This window comes from Pristiophorus japonicus, chromosome 2 (genome assembly GCF_044704955.1).
Source record: "Pristiophorus japonicus isolate sPriJap1 chromosome 2, sPriJap1.hap1, whole genome shotgun sequence".
In the NCBI taxonomy this organism is placed as follows: Eukaryota; Metazoa; Chordata; class Chondrichthyes; family Pristiophoridae; genus Pristiophorus; species Pristiophorus japonicus.
In genome coordinates this window covers 71,333,851-71,355,214 of record NC_091978.1, presented here as the reverse complement: position 1 = coordinate 71,355,214, position 21,364 = coordinate 71,333,851, and the positions used below count along the sequence as shown (strand labels likewise).

Sequence of the window (21,364 nt, the reverse complement as noted above, 5' to 3'; positions counted from 1 at the left end):
CTTCCCTTTAAATACATCTATGCTATTTGCCTCAACGATCCCTTGTGGTAGCGAGTTCCACATTCTAACCAGCTTCTGGGTAAAGTAGTTTCTCTTGAATTCCCTATTGGATTTATTAACGACAATCTTATAATTATGGCCTCTAGTTTTGCTCTCCCCCACAAGTGGAAACATTTTCTCTATATATCCCTATCAAAACTTTTTATAAGCATAAAGACCTCTATCAGGTCATCCCTCAGCCTTCTCTTTTCTAGAGAAAAGAGCCTCAGCCTGTTCAATTTTTCCTGATAGGTATATCCTCTCAGTTCTGGTATCATCCTTGTAAATTTCCTTTGTACCTTCTCCAGTGTCCTTATATCTTTTTTACAATATGGAGACCTCTGCAGTGCACAGTACTCCAAGTGTAGTCTAACCAAGGTTCTATACAAGTTTAACATAACATCTCTGCTTTTCAATTCTATCCCTCTACAAATCAACCCCAGTACTTTGTTTATTAATCTGTATCACCATTTTAGTGATTTGTGTATCTGGAGCCCTACACCCCTTTGCTCCTCTACCCCATTTAGACTTTTATTTTCCAAGGTGTATGTGGCCCCCTTATTCTTCCTACCAAAATGCATCACCTCATATTTATCTATATTGAAATTCATTTGCCAATTACATGCCTATTATGCAAGTTTATTAATGCCACCTTGTATTTTGTCACAGTCTTCCTCGGTATTAACTATAACCCCCCAATTTGTTGTCATCCGCAAATTTTGAAATTGTACTTCCAATCCCGTGTCCAAATCGTTTATGTAAATAGTGATCTATTTCTTGTCAAACATTCCACTGCTTGGAGTGTTTGCCGGCGTTCAGCTGTGTCTTGATGTATGTACAGTTAAGGTGTCAAAAAATCATTATCATCTGCTGCATGTTGCAAACCTTTGAAAACAATGGCATACAAAGAGGCCAAGATTAGTGGGAGGCCAGAGGATTGGGAAACTTTTAAAAACCAGCAAAGGATGACTAAAAAAATAATGAAGAGAGGGAAGATAGATTATGAAAGTAAATAGCAAGAAATATAAAAATAGATAATAAGAATTTCCACAGATATATAAAAAGGAAGAGAGTGGCTAAAGTAAACGTTGGTCCCTTAGAGGATGAGACTGAGGAATTAATAATGGAAAATAGAGAAATGGCAGAGGCTCTGAACAAATATTTGTTATCAGTCTTCACGGTAGAAGACACTTAAAAACATCCCAATAATGGTTAATCAAGGGGCTATACAGAGGGAGGAACTTAAAACAATCACTATCACTAAAGAAAAAGTACTCGGTAAAATAATGGGACTAAAGGTGGACAAGTCCCCTGGACCCGATGGCTTGCTTCCTAGGGTCTTAAAAGAAGTGGCTTCAGAGATAGTTGATGCAGTGGTTGTAATCTACCTAAATTCCATGGATTCTGGTGAAGTCCCAGCGGATAGGAAAACCGTAAATGTAACGCCCTTTTTTAAAAAAGGAGGGAGACAGAAAGCAGTAATCTATAGACCAGCTAGCCTAACATCTATCGAAAATGCTGGAGTCCATTATTAAAGAAGCAATAGCAGTAATTTGGAAAAGCATAATATATTCAAGCAGAGTCAGCATGGTTTTATGAAAGGGAAATCATGTTTGACAAATTTGCTGGAGTTCTTCGAGGATGTAACGAGCAGGGTGGATAAGGGGGAAACCAGTGGATATGGTGTATTTGGATTTTCAGAAGGCATTTGATAAGCTGCCATGTAAGAGGTCACTGCACAAGATAAAAGTTCATGGGGTTGGGGGTAATATATTAGCATGGATAGAGGATTGGCTAACTAACAGAAAACAATCGGCATAAATGGGTCATTTTCCGTTTAGCAAACAGTAACTAGTGGGGTGCCACAAGGATCGGTGCTGGGGCCTCAACTATTTACAATCTATGTTAATGATTTGGATGAAGGGACCGAGTGTAATATAACCAAATTTGCTGATGATACAAAGATGGGTGAGAAGGACACACAAATTCTGCAAGGGGATATAGACAGGCTAAAATTTAGCAGATGGAGTATAATGTGGGAAAGTGTGAAGTTATCCACTTTGGCAGAAAAAATAAAAAAAGCAAATTATTATTTAAATGGAGAGAAATTACAAAATGCTGCAGTACAGAGGGACCTGGGGGTCCTTGTGCATGAAACACAAAAAGCTATTATGCAGATACAGCAATTAATCAGGAAGGCAAATGAAATATTGGCTTTTATTGCAAAGGGGATGGAGTATTAAAGCAGAAAAGTCCTGCTACAACTGGACAGAGTATTGGTGAGGCCACACCTAGAGTATTGGTAGAGTTTTGGTTTCCTTATTTAGGGCCCAATTTTCCCCAACCCCTTTTTTCGGCACACTTACTTTTAAATGCGGCGACTTTGTGTGCTGGAAATGGCGCCGAAAAAAAGTGGCCCCATCCTGCCTGCTCTGTTGAGTCTCCGGTGTCCCAGCGTGACGTAGCTAGTGAAGTGGGGGGCAGAGCAACAGGCCAGTGCAGGAAGCACTGCCGGCAGCTACACGCATGTGCAGTGAAGTCTGCGCGCCTGTTCCTGCCCTCCCAGCGTCTCCTGTGGGCTGCTCGTAGCCCCTATCCCCGGCCGAAGGGACACCCCGATCTTTGCCGTACCCTATCCTCGGCTGAGTGGCCTCTCGCATCGGCCGGCTGGCCCGCTGAGTTCCCAGACCAAGGTAGGAGAAAGAGTGTTTTGATGGGGGGGATGGGAGAAAGAGTGTTTTTTTGCGGGGGGGGGGAGCTTTAAATAAAAAACTAGATTCTGGCATAAAGGTAGGACTTCTATTTTTTATTTATTATTGATTGATTGCTTATTACTTTTTTGTGGTTTGTTTAGTGCTTTGTAAGTCTTGGTGCTGGTCCTCAGCTTCCTTGTATTTTTTATTTGTTATTGAATGCTTATTTTTGTGCTTTGTTTAGTGCTTTGTGAGTCTTGGTGCTTTAAATGTAATAACCTGCGCCGATTTCTTAACTGCCCGCAAGGTTTTTCAGAGCTGGCCACATACGCTGATTTGGAATATGTTTTGGCTGGCCAAAGTGGCATAAATGACCAAAACTGGTGTAAGTGTCTGGCAACGCCCCCTTTTGGAAAAAAAACTGAACTAAAATAAACGTACCTAACTGACTTACTCTGGAGCAAATATTTTGGGGAAAATGGCATTTTTTATCTTACACCAGAAAAAACAACTTACTCTTTTAAAAAAAAAAAATTGGGCCCTTAACGAGGGATATACTTACATTGGAGGCAGTTCAGAGAAGGTTCACTCGGTTGATTCCTGAGCTGAACGGGTTGACTTATGAAGAAAGGTTGAGTACGTTGGGCCTATACTCATTGGAGTTTAGAAGAATGAGAGGTGATCTTATTGAAACATATAAGATACTGAGGGGGCTAGACAAGGGAGATGCAAAGAGGATGGTTCCACTCGTGGGGAAATCTAGAACTAGGGGGCACTGTTTCAGAATAAGGGGCCGCCCATTTAAAACTGAGATGAGTAGGAATTTCTTCTCTGAGGGTTGTAAATCTGTGGATTTCTCTGCCCCAGAGAACTTTGGAGGCTGGGTCATTGAATGTGTTTAGGTGGAGATAGACAGATTTTTGAACGATAAATGAGTAATGCAGATTCCCGATCGTCCTGCAAGAGCGCCAAGCAGCTGAGGCATAGCAAGAGGAAGGACAGACGAGGGAGTTTTTTTCTAAAGTGGACAGCATTCGTAGAATCCAACCAGATGTCTCAAAGAATTGAAGAAATGGCACAATACATGCAGGCATAAGGAGCCACCACATTCTCGTGTGTGACTCAGCAAGAGACTATTCCATCTTTAAAGGGAAAATGAATACTTAAAAGCATTTTGAATTGCTGTAGCAGAGCGCATTGACATGATGGGGTCAGGTTTCGGGCCGCACTTAGAACGGCACAGCCCCACGATCCACACCTGATTTCCGCGCTCAAAACCGTGTCTAAAACTTACCTTGGTATACTCCCTGCTGCTGGGCACGTTCCAGGCCCTTGGCGCAGTGCAGCACAAGCTGTGGGGGGCGGAACCAGGTCCCGGCACTGAAAACAGTGTCGGGACCTCTGCACATGCGCGCTAGAGTGTATGCACATGTGCATCAGCTCCAGGTGCCCGAAGCTGTATGGGAGGGGCCCGAAGCACGCTGCACCTAGGCCTGGCCTAATGGGCTCACTCTGGGGCGGCGAAGGTTGGACTGGGCCTCCCTCCTCTTCAGCTCCTGTTGCAGCTCCCACCGCGCCCCCCCCCCGTTCAGCTCCCGCTCCCTCTGGCTCTCTCCCGCCCCCCATCCAGCGCCCGCTCCCGGTCCGGCTCCCTCCCGCCCCCGCACCCCCACCCCCACCCCTCCGTTCAGCTCCCGCTCCGCTCCAGCTCCTCCCTCCCCTTCAGGGCCGGTCCACTCTCCCCCCCCCCCCCCCCCCACCTCCACGTTATCGGCGGGGCCCACCCGCCCAGCAGCTTGCTGGGGGCGGGCCCTGCCCGAAGTCTTCGGCCCGGTTTCCTCTCTCGGCCCGTTCAGCCTCCCCCCGCTCCCCCCCTCCTCTCCCTCCCCCTCCCCCCTCCCTCCCTTTCTCCATCCCCCCATCCCTCCCTTTCTCCCCCTCCGCCCTCCCTCCCTTTCTCCCCCTCCGCCCTCCCTCCCTCTCCTCTCCCCCCCTCCCCCTCCCTCCCTTTCCTCTTCCCCCCCCTCTCCCTCTCCCCACCTCTCTCCCTCTACGCCCTCCCTCCCTCCCTTTCTCCATCTCCTTCCCCCATCCCTCCCTTTCTCCCTCTCCGCCCTCCCTCCCTCTCCTCTCCCCCCCCTCCCTCCCTCTCGCTCTCCCCTCCCCCCCCTCCCACCCTCTCTACCCCTCCCCCCTCTCTTCTCCCCCCCTCTCTCCCTCTCCTCTCTCCCCCCCTCTCTCCCTCTCCTCTCCCTCTCCTCTCTCCCACCACTCCCTCTCCTCTCCCTCTCCTCTCCCCCTCCCTCTCCCCCACCCCTCCCTCTCCCCCTCCCTCTCCCCCACCCCTCCCTCTCCCCCCTTCTCCTCTCCTCTCCCCCCACTTTCCTCTCCCCCTCCCTGCCTCCCCTTTCCCCCCTCCCTCCTTCCTCTCCCATCCCCCCTTCCTCCCTTCCTCTCCCCACCCCTTGCTGTCAGAAAAACAGAGACACCAACAGACAGAGAGAGACACCGACAGAGAGAGAGAGACACCGACAGACAGAGAGAGAGAGACATTGACAGAGAGGGAGACACACACTGGGGGGGCCCATCCCAGCATGCTATTGGAGGGCTCCCGGTGCTGTAGTCAGTGAGTAGAAACCTAATTTTTTATTTATTGATTTTTTAAATTATTTTTTTAATTTGTTTTTGGATTGATTTATTGGTTGATTTATTGATTTATTTATCATTTATTATTGATGATGGCTCTTTATTTGTAAAAGTGATGTGTTTCATGTTTGTAAATGCCTCTCCTCCCCGCACTCCCATCTCTCATTCCCTACGCCTGATTTCTAAGTGTCGGCAAAGTTTTTCTGAGCGTACAAAAATCTACACTTACTCCATTCTAAGTTAGTTTGGAGTAAGTTTTCGCTGCCTAAACTTTCAAAACAGGCGTAAGTGGCTTGACACGCCCCCTTTTGAAACAAAAAATCTGTTCTAAAATGAAACTGTTCAAACTCACTAGAACTGGAGTAAACTAAATGCCGAGAATTGCAATTTCTAAGATACTCCATTCTAAACTAGTTGCTCCAAAAAAATAGGAGCAACTCAGGCCAAAACTTGACCCCGAAATGTTGACTGGGCTTCCTTCTATATTTCTATGGGAGGCAATTGATTGCAAGGTGTGCATTGGGTCACTATGTTTTTCCACAATTGGACAGGGCTAGTGTGCGTAGTCTAACTGTACAAATGAATGGAAATAGTTTTATGTTGACTGCCTCCTCTTCTGCTGCATGCTTACTTCTTTTAGCATTGTAAAGAACATAAGAACATAAGAAATAGGAGCAGGTGTAGGCCATTTGGCCCCTCGAGTCTGCTCCGCTATTCAATAAGATCATGGCTGATCTGATCTTGGGCTCAGCTCCATTTCCCTGCCCGCTGCATGAAAAAGACCGTGCGGGACCACTGAGGAACACAAACCCATCATCAATGATCTCTCAATCCAATCCCTCAGTCTATTCAGCCCAACTCAGGGAGACTCTAAGTTTTCTATTGCCTCAGTCAACGTTCATGTAAAAAAAACTGTGTCTGGACTTGATCCGTCTATCCTTGCAAGTTCTCTGCAAGTGGCCATGGAGTTACTCTGTGCTCCAAGGTGCACTGCAGTCGTCTGAATTCATGCCCTGTGTGCCTTATATCATTTTACTATGAAAACAAAGGTGAATGTCAATCTTCATGCTGTACATAGGATCCCTCGTGCTGCAAATAGCACTATTATAAATAAGCTAATTCTTACTTTGAAATAAATCAGGTTAGTAGGATTACAGGCCATAAATTTGACGTAGTAACTACAACATTTAAACATATATGATTGCCCAAAGAATGATGATTGTTTGGGATAATGTGCAGACAAATGCAGAGATAACAGCATTTAAAGTATAATTAATGCTAGCCTGGGAGAGTTAGAGTACTGGAGGGAAGAGCTTTGATGGACTGTACGACTTTTTATCATCATCTTGTGTTCTTTGTATTAATTTCATTGTTGTTAAAATAAAAAAACCTTTTGCCATAGTCCTTTTCAATCATATCTCATGACACTACCTGCTTCCTGCGAGAAGATATGAAACTCATTAGCATACTGAAATCATAATTCTACAAATCCCTCAGCATCATTTGAAGGAAAGAATAGTCCCACAATCTATGGAAGATGATAAGTATTCAAGCAGATCTGCTTTGTGCACCATGACTAGAAAAATAGGTTAAGGGAAATGCTTTCTTTTACATATCATCAACCAACAATAGATAAAGGATCTAACCTTTAACATCTCTAGCATATGAATTCAATACCTGCTTTCTTACTGGATGGAGGAAGTGCATTATTTATACTAAAATAGAAACATCAGGGCTTCTTCCAATCTGCTGGCATAACTTCAGCGGGAGTTCAGCAGAAATCCGTTTATGCGTTTAAACAAAGTCTAGAAATTTGTTTGTGCTGTGTCTGTATTTCAGCCGCAAAATGGGTACCTAAGCATCCAAAATCATGGAAGGGGCACAAGCGCTCATTGCATGCCAGAAGTGCACCACCATATTGGTGAAGGCAGAAAATGAGGTATCCAGCGTCCCTGCCTGAAATGAGCATATGAAATAAGGGGCATAATTCCTGTCAACTCCACTTCCCCACCCGTTCCCTGTAACTTGACTCCCTTATCATTAAAATCTGTCTATCTGCACCTTAAACACATTCAATGACCCAGCCTCCACAACACTCTGGGGTAGAGAATTCCAAAGATTCCAAAGAGCAGAAATTCCTCCTCATTTCAGTTTGAAATGGATGACCCCCTTATTCTGAAACTATGCCCCCCAGTCCTAGATTCCCCCACGAGGGGAAACATCCTCTCTGCATCTACCCTGTCCAGCCCCCTCAGAATCTTATACGTTTCAATAAGATCACCTTTCAGTCTTCGAAACGCCAATGAGTAAAGGCCCAACATTTCTTCATATGACGACCCCTTCATCTCAGAAATCAACCTCGTAAACCTTCTCTGAACTGCCTCCAACGCAAGTATATCCTTCCTTAAAAAAGGAGACCAAAACTGTATGCAGTATTCCAGGTGTGCTCTTACCAACGCCCTGTACAGTTGTAGCAGGACTTCCCTACTTTTGTACTCCATCCCCCTTGCAATAAAGGTCAACATTCCATTTGCCTTCCTAATTACTTGCTGTAACTATATGCTAATTTTTTGTGTTTCGTGTACAAGGACCACCCAGATCACTCTGTACCGCAGCATTTAGTGATCTCTCCGCATTTATATAATAATTAGCTTTTTTAATTTTTCCTACCAAAGTGGATAACCTCACATTTTCCCACATTATACTCCATCTGCCAAATGTTTGCCTACTCACTTAGCCTATCTATATGCCTTTGTAGATTCTTTGTGACCTCCGCACAACTTGTTTTCCCACCTATTTTTGTATCACCAGCAAATTTGGCTACATTACACTCGATCTCTTCATCCAAGTTATTAATAGAAATTGTAAATATGTTGAAGCCACAGCACTGATCCCTGTGGCACCCCACTAGTTACAGTTTGCCAACCTGAAAATGACCCATTTACCCCGACTGTCTGTTTTCTGTCAGTTAGCCAATCTATCCACGCTAATATATTACCCCCAACCCTGTGAGCTCTTATCTTGTGCAGTAACCTTTTATGTGGCACCTTATCGAATGCTTTCTGGAAATCCAAATATACACATCTACTGGTTCCCCTTTATCTGCCCTGCTCGTTATATCCTCAAAGAATTCCAGCAAATTTGTCAGAATTATTTCCCTTTTATAAAACCATGCTGACTCTGCTTGACTGCATTATGATTTTCCAAATGTCCTGCTATTACTTTCTTAATGATGGACTCCAGCATTTTCCCAATGACAAATGTTAGGCTAACTGGTCTATAGTTTCCTGCTTTCTGTCTGCCTCCTTTCTTAAATAGGGACGTTATATTTGCGGTTTCTAGTCCGCTGGGACCTCCCCAGAATCCAGGGAATTTTGGTAGATTACAACCACTATCTCTGCAGCACTTCTTTTAAGACCTCTAGGATGCAGGCCATCAGGTCCAGGGGACTTGTCCACCTTCAGTCCCATTATTTTACCGAGTACTTTTTCTTTATTGACAGTAATTGTTTTACGTTCCCCCCTCCCTAAAGGCCTTTGATTACCTGTTATTGGGATGTTTTTAGTGTCTTCTACCGTGACGACCGATACAAAATATTTGTTCAAAGTGTCTGCCATTTCCCTGTTCCCCATTATTAACTACCCAGTCTCATCCTCTAAGGGATGAATGTTTACTTTAGCTACTCTCTTCCTTTTTATATACCTGTAGAAGCTCTTACTATCTGTTTTTATATTTCTTGCTAGGTTACTCTCATGATCAATCTTCTCTCTCTTTCTTATTTTTTTAGTCGTCCTTTGTTGGTGTTTAAAAATTTCCCAGTCTGCTGGCAACATTGTATGCCTTTGTTTTCAATTACTTCCTTAGTCAGCCACGGATGTGGCTCCCTTCTTGTAAAGTCTTTCATCCTCACTGGAATATATTTTTGTTGAGACTTTTGAAATATCTCCTTAAATATCTGCCACTGCTTATCAACCGTCTTACACTTTATTCTATTTTTGTAGTTCACTTTAGCCAACTCTGCCTTCTTACCTTTGTAATCGCCTTTATTTAGGTCAGGACACTGGCCTGCCTTAATAAGTAGAAATTGGTTGGGATCACTGAAGCTGGATTGGAATTAGATTTTTTGTGTTGAAACCAGATTTGCATAGAAGGATGATGTCGTCAAACAGTATTCAAAGGTGTTCCGTTAAACAGGCAGTCTGATCCAAGGTTTCAAGGTGAGTGTCAGAATACAGAAGGACGCTAGACCAGTTTACTACAAGCCAAGTGCAGTACCATATGCACTCAAGGAGAAACTTGAGCAAGAACTCAAAAGATTAAAGAGTGAGAACATTATGTCAATGGTAGATTTAATAATTTGGCTACACCTATTGTTGTTCTACCTAAGTCAGATGTTAATTCTGATGCTAAGTCTAGGTTGCCATCTCCATCACAAGTTACACCCAATAGGGAAGAAGTGTTCTATTTTTCATACATTGATGAACTGCCAGTCACAGCTGAAGAGATTGGTAGAGCAACCAAATGTGACTCTGTTATGTCAAAGGTGTATGATTATGCAGCATATGGCTGGCCAAACCAGGTATCAGAGAAAGATATACATCCATTCTTCGTACGTAGAAATGAATTATTGGTGGGTAAAGATTGTATCCTGTGGGATGCAAGAGTAGTTACCCCAAACAAGTTCAGGTCCAAAGTTTTAGGAGATCTTTATGACCAGCACCTGGAATATGCTTGACTAAGAGTTTTGCACGCAGTTACTTATGGTGGCTAGGTTTAGATAAAGATATAGAGTACATCGTTAGTCAGTGTACAAAATGTCAATCAGTAAGCAAGCAACCACTATCACTGCCGTTACAGCCGTGGAAATGGCCTCCCATGGTGTGGCAAAGGTTACATGTAGATTTTGCTGAGATACAAGGAAAACAATTGTTCATTGTGATTGTCAGAAGTGGGTAGATGTGTTTCCGATGCAGAAAATAACAAGTAAAATACTAGACAATTTGCGAAGATTGTTTTCTTCATATGGCCTCCCAGAAGATGTGTGTGATAATGGGCCGCATTTTTGTCCAGAAGAATTTACACTGTTCATGAGAAGAAATTGTGTGAAACATACCACGGTTCCACCGTACTACCCTCCTTCAAATGGTGCAGCAGAATGCACAGTGCAAATTGTAAAATGTGCCCTCATCAAACAAATGTTGGATCCAAATGAAAAGAAATGGCAGTTGTTGCTGAATGACAAATTGGCAAATTTTCTGATTACTTATCGTAATACTCCTCGTACAACTACTGGCAGAGTTGTTTCTCAAATGACAGCCATGAACCAGGTTCTCATTGTTAAAGCCAAACTTGGCACAGTCAGTCGAAGAAAAGTAATGAAGACAGAAAGAAAATCATGATGGAGGTTGAGTAAGAGAGAGAAGTGTAAAATTGAATCATAGAAACATAGAAAATAGGTGCAGGAGTAGTCCATTTGGCCCTTCGAGCCTGCACCACCATTCAATATGATCATGGCTGATCATGCAACTTCAGTACCCCATTCCTGCTTTCTCTTCATACCCTTTGATTCCTTTAGCCGTAAAGGCCACATCTAACTCCCTTTTGAATATATCTAATGAACTGGCCTCAACAACTTTCTGTGGTTGGGAATTCCACAGGTTCACAATTTTCTGAGTGAAGAAATTTCTCCTCATCTCGGTCCTAAATGGCTTACCCCTTATCCTTAGACTGTGACTCCTGGTTCTGACTTCCCCAACATCGGGAATCAGAAGCTTAGAGTGAAGAACCATCACCATAAATGGTTAAAGTGGTTACCAGGAAGAATGGTGAAGATATGTGGTCCTCGCACATTTATGGTCAAGATATTTGATCATTGAAAGGTTAGGTTTGTTCACATAGCACATATTTTACCTACAGATGTGGAAAAAGTTGAAAGTTGGAATGATTCACTTATTTCTGATGAGTCAGATAGTCTTGTTAGAAACATTGAAAAATAGGTGCACGAGTAAGCCATTCGGCCCTTCGAGCCTGCACCGCCATTAAATTAGATTATGGCTGATAATTCCCTCAGTACCCCTTTCCTGCTTTCTCTCCATACCCCTTGATCTCTTTAGCCGTAAGGGCCATCTCTAACTCCCTCTTGAATATATCCAATGTACTAGCATCAGCAACTCTCTGCGGCACGGAATTCCACAGGTTAACAACTCTCTGAGTGAAGAAGTTTATAGAAACATTGAAAAATAGGATAGAAACATAGAAAAATTGTTACAAGTCGAGTACCAGTAGCAAATCCTACATCAGATGTATTCGAAACAAGTCCAAGAGAAAGTCAGAATTTAAGTCTGAGTCAGGCAGACAAACAGTTTGATGTTGCAGAGAGTCAAAATGTAGATCAAGAGTTTTCCTTGAAGAAAAATTTCAGCCTAGAATGAGTCTAAGTTCGACAACCATGTTTGGAAGGTTCTGTTCACGAGGTATCCTCTTCGAAACAGAAAACCAGTGGTTAAGTTTAATTTATAAATATGGCAACGTAAGTCCATCGGCTAGAATTTCCATTTAGCCCGCCCGTTTACCGCCCATGGCCACCCGCTATAGCTGGAGAAACCTGCTGCCCATTTTTTACATATTTAACATGCCTTATCCCAGAGTTATGACTCCATTTTTGAAAATCGTTTTTTGTCAAGGAAAAGGCTGTGTCAAGTTGTCAGCAGCCTGAAATAGATTTTTGAGTGATTTCTGGAGTAGTTTATAAGGGATTTTGTTTATATTTTGGATAATAATAGCATTGACTTTCATTCAAAAAAAATTTGTGGACATCTGAACTTTTTTGAGTACGTTAAGAGAAATGGGGCCTGTACTTACATGATGCAGAATAGAGTTGGAAGATGGTTTGTTGAAGAGCACTATGTGCCCAATCAAATAGGACGCAGATTCTTGACCAGGAGGAAGCCTTACCCTCAACGAAATTACAGAGAGCATCGCTCGTATCTGCACCTGATCGATACGCAGTGCGTTAGAAGTCTGCGCTTCTCAAAAGAGGTCATCACTGAGATATGTCAACTCATTAAGGCAGACGTGCAGCCTATCAGCACCGCACTGCCTGTCGAGGTGAACGCGACTACAGCACTTTCTTTCCATGCATCCGGCTCATTTCAGGCATCAGCTGGTGACATATGCGGAATCTCTCAGCACGCCGCATATCGCTGCATTCGCAAAGTAACTGATGCGCTTTACGCACACAGGATGGATTTTATTCACTTTCCAATGACCAGGGAGCCAGAGAGTGAGAGGGATTTGGGTTTTTCGAGAATAGCAAACTTCCCTAAAGTCCAGGGTGCAATAGACTGTACGCACATCGCCTTGCGAGCACCTTTAGAGGAAGCGGAGGTGTACCGAAACCAAAAGGGATTCTATTTCCTGAACGTGCAGCTCGCTATCGACTACAAGCAAATAATCATGGCAGTAAATGCAAATTTTCCAGGGAGCATCCATGACACATACATCTTGCATGAGAGCACTGTCTCTGACCTGTTTAAGAGTTAGCCACAAGGTCACTGATGGATGCTGGGGGATAAAGGATACGACCTTGCCAGCTGGCTCATGGCCCCTCTGCGAAAGACTCAAACAGAAGCCGAGAAGAGCGATAACGAAAGCCATAGAGCCACACATAATATCGTCGAAAAGACAATTGGAGTGCTGAAGCAACGCTTCCGATGTCTGGACCACTGCAAAACTGTTACGTCAGCAGCTCATAAATGAACGCATTGCTTGAACGTGAGCGTTAGATTTCACCCTTGCATGGTCATGTATGTAACTCTTAATGATTGTTACTCCTCATTTTCCAGAAGTGAGTGAGACACTGCACAAGAATTTGAAATTGTAACTTTAACTAGTTTAAAAAAAAATAATTGTTTTCAGTGAAAATTTTACAAACCAAAACATTATAATCAACAACATCCAACAGCACCCATCAACAACAACAAGTAAAAACAACACCTCCCCCCACCCCCCAGCCTCCAAAGATTCTACCTGCGGCCACCTTTCCCCACGCCTTTCCTCCCCAATCCACCCCTGACCCTTGGCCCTGTCCGCCTCCTCCTCCTGCTATTAATACCCATGGCCCTGCCCACGTCGGGACCAGGACATCGTGCAGCAGAGCAGCTCAAGCGTGGCTGCTGAGGGGCGGGGGCAACAATGGCAGTGGTTTGTGTGGGGGGTCTGCAGAAGCTGGAGGTGTTGAGGTCCCAGCTTCAAAGTTGGGAGAAAGTACTTCCGACGATCAGATGCTGTCACCATTGGTGATTTGGCACCTTGGGGTGCGGTGCCATATCCCAGGACCATCGATTGCCGCATAGCATTGGCATTGACGGACTGGTTATTCTCCCTCACCGCCGCAATCAGGTCCGCCGTGTCCTCCGATTGGTGGGCTGCTAATGCAATGTTGGCGGACAACCCAGCAATGCCTAGAGGAGCTCTCAACTCACGTTGATGCTTGTCCTAGACAATCCCTCCATGTCCAGGTTCGCATCTGCCTGTCTTGCAACTTTCACACCTTGTCGGATCAGCCGCCGTGGATTCAGCATGGAGGTTGGTGTGTGCTGCTGCATGCCGCTTGGTCCCGCTTCCTCGGACTGGAATCCAAGAAAGTTGGATTCCGATGAGGAATCAGTGGCCACAGATAGAAAGGACCCTTCAAGTCCCGCCACCCCTCCCTCCTCCTCCACCATCACCGTCACAATGTTTTGAGGAGTGTCCTCCTCCTCAACCATCTCTTCCACTGTCTCTTTTACCACCGTCACTTCCTCTCATAACTCCTCTCTGGGAGGGACAGACGGTTCCTCCTGTGCAACTGTAAAATATAATATTAAAGGTTAGCAGCAGTGGAGGGGCGAGAGGGGAGGGGTCAGAGGTGACATGAGTACACTTCACTTGGCGCAGGCTTATGTAAAGGAGCAAACAGCTGCATCATATATTACCGGGAATCATGACATGAAACTGTCATAAGCAGAGGAGACAGAAACTGCATGACATAACAAAAACTTGAGTCCCAAACAGTAGGCTGCTTTCCAAGTGGCAGAGTATGATCAGCCAAAAATTCATGTCAGAACTAACAACATTTAGTGCTCCCAGCATTACATTACATTCTACATTGCATTGACATAACATTGAATTAGATGACTGCAGTGCAGCCCAGGGATTATGCAGGACTTACCCTCCGCAAGAACCGGTTCAGCACCAACATGTGTGGCGGTGCGATCATGTGTGCCCATCAGAGCTGCAGCGCATTCCTCCAGGTCAGACAGTTCGACCCTCTTCGGCGGACCTCCGCCCTAATGCTGCCTAACTTTTTCTGCAAAGGTGACAAAAGCTATATGCAAACAAATTTCACAGCTACTATTACGGAACAAATAGATAGATAAATAGATAGATAGATAGACATTCCTAATTAACCATCCCCAGTCCGTTCCTCAATGACTGCACTACTTAAGTACCATTAGGACGCAAGTGTTGCATGATGAACACATCAAAATACAGAAAACTAGCGCAATGAGATCGATGATGGGAATAATGCGTGACACCTAGCTTTATAATGTAATTAAATGTGGCACTACATTAAGAGTAATTAGTCAGTGCATGATAAAAGTAATTACTTACTCTCGCCGACCCAACGATATCAATCCAACGTTTGCGCCCCTGGTTTGACCCCCGCATCACGGGCGTGGCAGACGACACTGCCTCTGTGATCTCTCGCCAGATTCTTTGGTAGACGATTGGTGTGGGTTTTCCGCTTCCACCTCAGGTCAATTGCTCCCAACGAGCCTCCACCTCATGCACCAACGATTCCTGCGGCCCCTCCGAAAACCGTATGGCCCTCCTCTTTCCACCTAGCTCTCTCTCCACCCCCATATCTTCCCTTTGCATATTAAACTGTATAAATGATTTATATTTATATTTATTAATTGATCTGTACTATATATAATTTATACGTTACTATTTATTTATGTAGCATTATGTAGTATTAGTATTCGTATGTTTTAAATACAATGCAAACTTCTCTCAACTGTTCTCAACGAGCCTCTCTCTCTCCTCTCCCCACGCAACAAGCCTCTCTCTCTTCTCTGCGCATGCGCAGTATCATCCTTGACCCTCAAAATCGTGGGAGAATGTCTGCACATGCACAGAGAAGAGAAAGAGGCTCGTTGCTAAGGGTGTACTTGCCTTTACACAGGCAAGCAGATCGCCGATGCCGGGGGAGCAATGCCACCGCCTGCTCTGGCCCAGTACCGCCACTGCCGACATCGGACTTACGAAAATTGCGGGAATGGACCTTAGTGGTATTCCGGCGGTTCTAAAGAGGCAACCGCCCGAAAACCACTAAGGTTTTGAGCAGTTGCGCTGAAGATGGAAGTTCTAGCCCTATATCTTTTGTTGTGTATAACCATGCAAGTTATGTATGATGATTATTTTGTTATAATTACTTTTTCATTAAAGAGGGAGAAGTGTAATCTAGAGCTCCCCCAGTAGACTACTGCTCCACCTAGTGGACTACTGTGGTAATGCAACATATAATAAAAGGATCATGTGACAAGGTCACTTGATAAGTTCCTGCAGAGCCATCTTGTGTGTCATGTCTTTAGGGATGTCGTAAAGAATGTATCATATCATATCATATCATCATCATCAATCTAGGCAGTCCCTTGGAATCAAGGAAGGCTTGACTCCACTCTTAGAATGAGTTCTTAGGTGGCTGAACAGTCCAATACGAGAGCCACAGTCCCTGACACAGGTGGGACAGACAGTTGTTGAGGGTAAGGGAGGGTGGGACAGGTTTGCTGCGCGTTCCTTCCACTGCCTGCGCTTGTTTTCTGCATGCACTCGGCGTGAGACTCGCGCTCAGCGCCCTCCCGGATGCACTTCCTCCACTCAGGGCGGTCTTTGGCCAGGGACTCCCAGGTATCGGTGGGGATGCCACACTTTATCAGTGAGGCTTTGAGGGTGTTCTTGTAACGTTTCCTCTGTCTACCTTTGGCTCGTTTGCCATGAAGGAGTTCCGAGTAGAGCGCTTGCTTTGGGTGTCTCGTGTCTGGCATGCGGACTATGTGGCCTGCCCAGCGGAGCTGATCAAGTGTGGTCAGTGCTTCGATGCTGGGGATGTTGGCCTGGTCGAGGACACTAATGTTGATGCGTCTGTCCTTGTTGCCAGCAGCCTTTTCCTCCTTATTGTAAATTGCTCTGATATGTCTTCCTACATGTAAGGAGCAGGTTGAAAATGCAAGTACTTGTTAAACAGTCTTTCACAGGGAAAGATGAAGCTTTTTCCTTCTTTGCTTTCTGTTGAGAGTGAGTTAAAATAAGAAAGGAAGAATAAAAATGACTTGTATCTATATAGTGCCTATCGTAACTTCAGAGTGTCCCAAAGTGCTTTACACACAATGAAGTAATATTGAAGTGTACTGATTGTTATAAATGTGTCAAAGAAGCAGCATATAGCTAACATGCATGTTGCTTTTTTTTGTACAGATTCTGTTAATAATATCCTGGAGCCAGAGAGACAAAGAGAGAGATGGGAAGAAATTCATAGAAAAGGCCGCAGAATCTCCCAGCGATCGATCAGCAAAGAACGATGGGTTGAAACTTTAGTAGTTGCTGATACCAAAATGATAGAATATCATGGAAGTGAAAATGTGCAGTCGTACATCTTTACCATAATAAATATGGTAAGATTAATTACATTTAAATCTTTTTTCTGAAAAAAAAAACCCCAAGTATGATGACATACTGATCTCAACACACACAACACTCCACCAGGCCAAAAATCTTTGAGAACCAACTTTCTCACCCTCCAGCTGAATTTGAAATTCAACCATGTTATGGTCACTTGTTCCTCGAGGATCCTTTATTACGAGATCATTTATTAATCCTGCCTCATTACACAGTGCTAGATCTAAGATAGCCTTCGCCCTGGTTGGTTCTGCAACGTACTGTTCAAGGAAACTATCCCGGATACACTCTGTGAATTCTTTCTCAAGGCTACCCTGGCCAATTTGCTTTGTCCAAAAAATATGAGGGTTATAATTATTATTGTCGTTCCTTTATTACAAGCTGCCATTATTTCTTGATTTATACTCCGTCCAACAGTGTAGCTATTGTTAGGGGGCCTATAGACTACGCCCACCAGTGACTTTTTCCCTTTATTATTCCTTATCTCCACCCAAACTGATTCAACATCCTGATCCTCTGAGCCAATATAATTTCTCACTAATGCACTGGTCGTATCCTTTATTAACAGTGCTACCCCACCTCCTTTTCCTTTCTGTCTGTCCTTCCGAATTGTTCAATACCCCTGAATATTTACTTCACAGCTCTGGTCACCTTGCAACCACGTCTCTGTAATGGCTGTCAAATCATACCCATTTCTATCTATTTGTGACGGCTACTCATCTATTTTGTTACGAATGCTACATACATTTAGACAAAGAGCTTTTAACTTTGGTTTTTTTTATCAACTTTTCCTTATTGTTTCCTCTGTCCTTCAAATTCACTTTCTACATTTTTGTTTTCCAATTCCAGCTTTACTCCCCTCCGTAATGACTCTATTCTCAGGTTCCCATCCCCCAGTAAACTTGTTTAAATTCTCCTCTTTTTTTCCTTTAACGTAGTAAAACACCCCAAAGCCCTTCACAGGAGCAGTATGAAACAAAACCTGACACCAACCACATAAGTAGACATTAGGGCAGGTGATCAAAGCTTGATCAAAGACGCAGGTTTTAAGGAGCGCCTTAAAGGAGGAGCAGGGAAGAGAGGTGGAGAAGTGTAGGGAGGGAATTCTAGAGCTTAGGACCTTGGCAGCTGAAGGCACGGCCACCAATCCGTGGCTAAGGAAATAAGGGATGGTATCAAATTGAAAACAAGCATACAATGTGGCCAAGTCTAGTGGGAGGCTAGAGGATTGGGAAACTTTTAAAAGCCAGCAAAGAACAACTTAAAAAATAATAAAGAGAGGGAAGCTGGATTATGAAAGTAAACTCGCACAAAATATAAAAACAGATAGTAAGAGTTTCTGCAGGTACATAAAAAGTAAAAGAGTGGCTAAAGCAAATGTTGGTCCCCTAGAGGATGAGTCTGGGGAATTAAAAATGTGATACACGGAAATGGCAGAGACGTTGAACAAATATTTTGTATTGGTCTTCACGGTAGAAGACACTAAAAACATCCCAATAGTGGATAATCAAGGGGCTATAGGGAGGGAGGAACTAAAAATATCACTATCACTAAAGACGTAGTACTAAAGATCTGTGAGGGAACATCAACGGCAGGTCGGGGCCATAAAAGGAGCAGCGAGCAGCGGCCATGGGCAGTGTAGAGGCATGCCACTACTAGGTAGAGCCCGAGCTGGTGCAGGAGGCCTAGGGCTGTGAAGAGTGACGTCATGAAGATCCAGGTCAGTGATTGGAGCGTGGGCAGATACAGCAGGAGCAGCGAGGTTTTGGTGAAGGAGCGGCGAGACACTGTGGAGGGATGTGATCGAGGCGCGAGTTCGGGACCAGGGGACCAGGGGCAGCATGGACCAGTCCACACTGCGATATGTGTGCGCACTAGGTCCGTGCAGCAGAGCTGGTCTCCAGTTGTCTTGGGTAATCCTTGCCACTGGACCAAGACCTAGCTCTGTCAACCCCATGTAGTGGCTGGTGTGCAACGGCCACCACACGTGAAAAAAATGCATGCACAGGCATCTGCCACCTTTCAGGATGTAGTTCGGGTCCTTCATTGAAACACCTGTGAACACGTCCTTTTTTGTGGCGTGGAAGCAAGGGCGTTTCAAGGGACCACCTATGATGACGATGATGGTGACATGGTAAAATAATTGGACTAAAGACGGACATCCTAGGGTCTGAAAAGAAGTGGTTGCAGAGATAATGGCTGCATTGGTTGTAATCTACCAAAATTCCCTGGATTCTGGGGAGATCACAGTGGATTGGAAAACTGCAAAAGTAATGCCCCTATTTAAAGAAGAAGGCAGACTGAAAGCAGGAAACTATAGACCAGTTAGCCGAACAGCTGTCGTTGAGAAAATGTTGAATTCCATTATTAAGGAAGCAGTAGCAGGATATTTGGAAAAGCATAATTCAATCAAGCAGAGTCAGCATGGTTTTATGAAAGGGAAATCATGTTTGACAAATTTGCTGGAGTTCTTTGAGGATGTAACGAGCAGGGTGGATATGGGGGACTCAGTGGATGTGCGGTATTTGGATTTCCAGAAGGCGTTTGATAAGGTGCCACATAAAAGGTCATTGCACAAGATAAAAGTTCATGGAGTTGTGGGTAATATTTTAGCATGGATAGAGGATTGGCTAACTAACAGAAAACAGAGAGTAGGAATAAAAGGGTCATTTTCTGGTTGGCAAACAGTAACTAGTGGGGTGCCGCAAGGATCAGTGCTGAGGCCACAACTATTTACAATCTATATTAATGATTTGGATGAAGTGACTGAGAGTAATGTAGCCAAATTTGCTGATGATACAAAGATGGACGGGAAAGAAAATTGTGAGGACACAAAAAATCTGCAAAGGGATATAGACAGGCTAAGTGAATGAGCAAACATTTGGCGGATGCAGTACAACGTGGGAAAATGTGGGGTTATCCACTTTGGCAGTAATGATAGAAAAGCAAATTATAATTTAAATGGAGAAAAATTGCAAAGTGTCGCAGTACAGAGGGACCTGGGGGTCCTTGTGCATGAAATACAAAAAGTGAGTGTGCAGGTACAGCAAGTAATCAGGAAGGCAAATGGAATGTTGGCCTTTATTGCAAGGGGGATAGAGTATAAAAGCAGAGAAGTCCTGCTACAACTGTACAGGGTATTGGTGAGGTCACACCTGGAATACTGCGTACAGTTTTGGTCCCGTATTTAAGGAAGGATATACTTGCATTGGAGGCTGTTCAGAGAAGGTTTACTAGGTTGATTTCGGAGATGAGGGGGTTGACTCACGAAGATAGGTTGAGTAGGTTGGGCGCTATATAAATGCAAGTTGGGAGCTATATAAATGCAACTCATTGGAGTTCAGAAGAATGAGAGGCGATCTTATTGAAACATATAACATAATGAGGGGGCTCCTCAAGATGGATGCAGGAAGGATATTTCCACTCATAGGGGAAACTAAAACTAGGGGACATAGTCTCAGAATAAGGGGCCGCCCATTTAAAACTAAGATGAGGAGGAATTTCTTCTCTCAGCGGGTAGTAAATCAATGGAATTCTCTGCCCCACAGAGCTGTGAAGGCTGGGTGATTGAATATATTTAAGGCGGAGATTATAGAAACATAGAAAATAGGTGCAGGAGTAGGCCATTCGGCCCTTCGAGCCTGCACCACTGTTCGATAAGATCATGGCTGATCATTCCCTCAGTACCCCTTTCCTGCTTTCTCTCCATACCCCTTGATCCCTTTAGCAGTAAGGGCCATATCTAACTCCCTCTTGAATATATCCAATGAACTGGCCTCGACAACTCTCTGCGGTAGGGAATTCCACAGGTTAACAACTCTCTGAGTGAAGAAGTTTCTTCTCATCTCAGTCCTAAATGGCCTACCCCTTATCCTAAGACTGTGTCCCCTGGTTCTGGACTTCCCCAACATCGGGAACATTCTTCCCGCACCTAACCTGCCCAGTCCCGTCAGAATCTTATATGTTTCTATGAGATTCCTTCTCATCCTTCTAAACTCCAGTGTATAAAGGTCCAGTTGATCCAGTCTCTCCTCATATGTCAGTCCAACCATCCCGGGAATCAGTCTGATGAACCTTCGCTGCACTCCCTCAATAGCAAGAACGTTCTTCGTCAGATTAGGAGATCACAACTGAACACAATATTCCAGGTGAGGAGCCCCCTCATTATGTTATATGTTTGTTTCAATAAGATCGCCTCTCATTCTTCTGAACTCCAATGAGTTGCATTTATATAGCTCCCAACTTGCATAACCTCACATTTATCC

At 44.2% G+C, this 21,364-nt stretch overlaps 1 protein-coding gene across 1 annotated transcript in view; it reads left to right on the top strand.

Annotated features, from left to right (window-relative positions):
- Nucleotides 1–21,364, top strand: part of LOC139228763 (A disintegrin and metalloproteinase with thrombospondin motifs 12-like) — an 801,719-nt gene that overhangs the window by 304,649 nt on the left and 475,706 nt on the right. Inside the window, exon 4 of the mRNA XM_070860105.1 lies at nt 16,899–17,095. Within this exon, the coding sequence (XP_070716206.1) occupies nt 16,899–17,095 (197 nt within the window). The remainder of the gene's footprint in view (nt 1–16,898; nt 17,096–21,364) is intronic.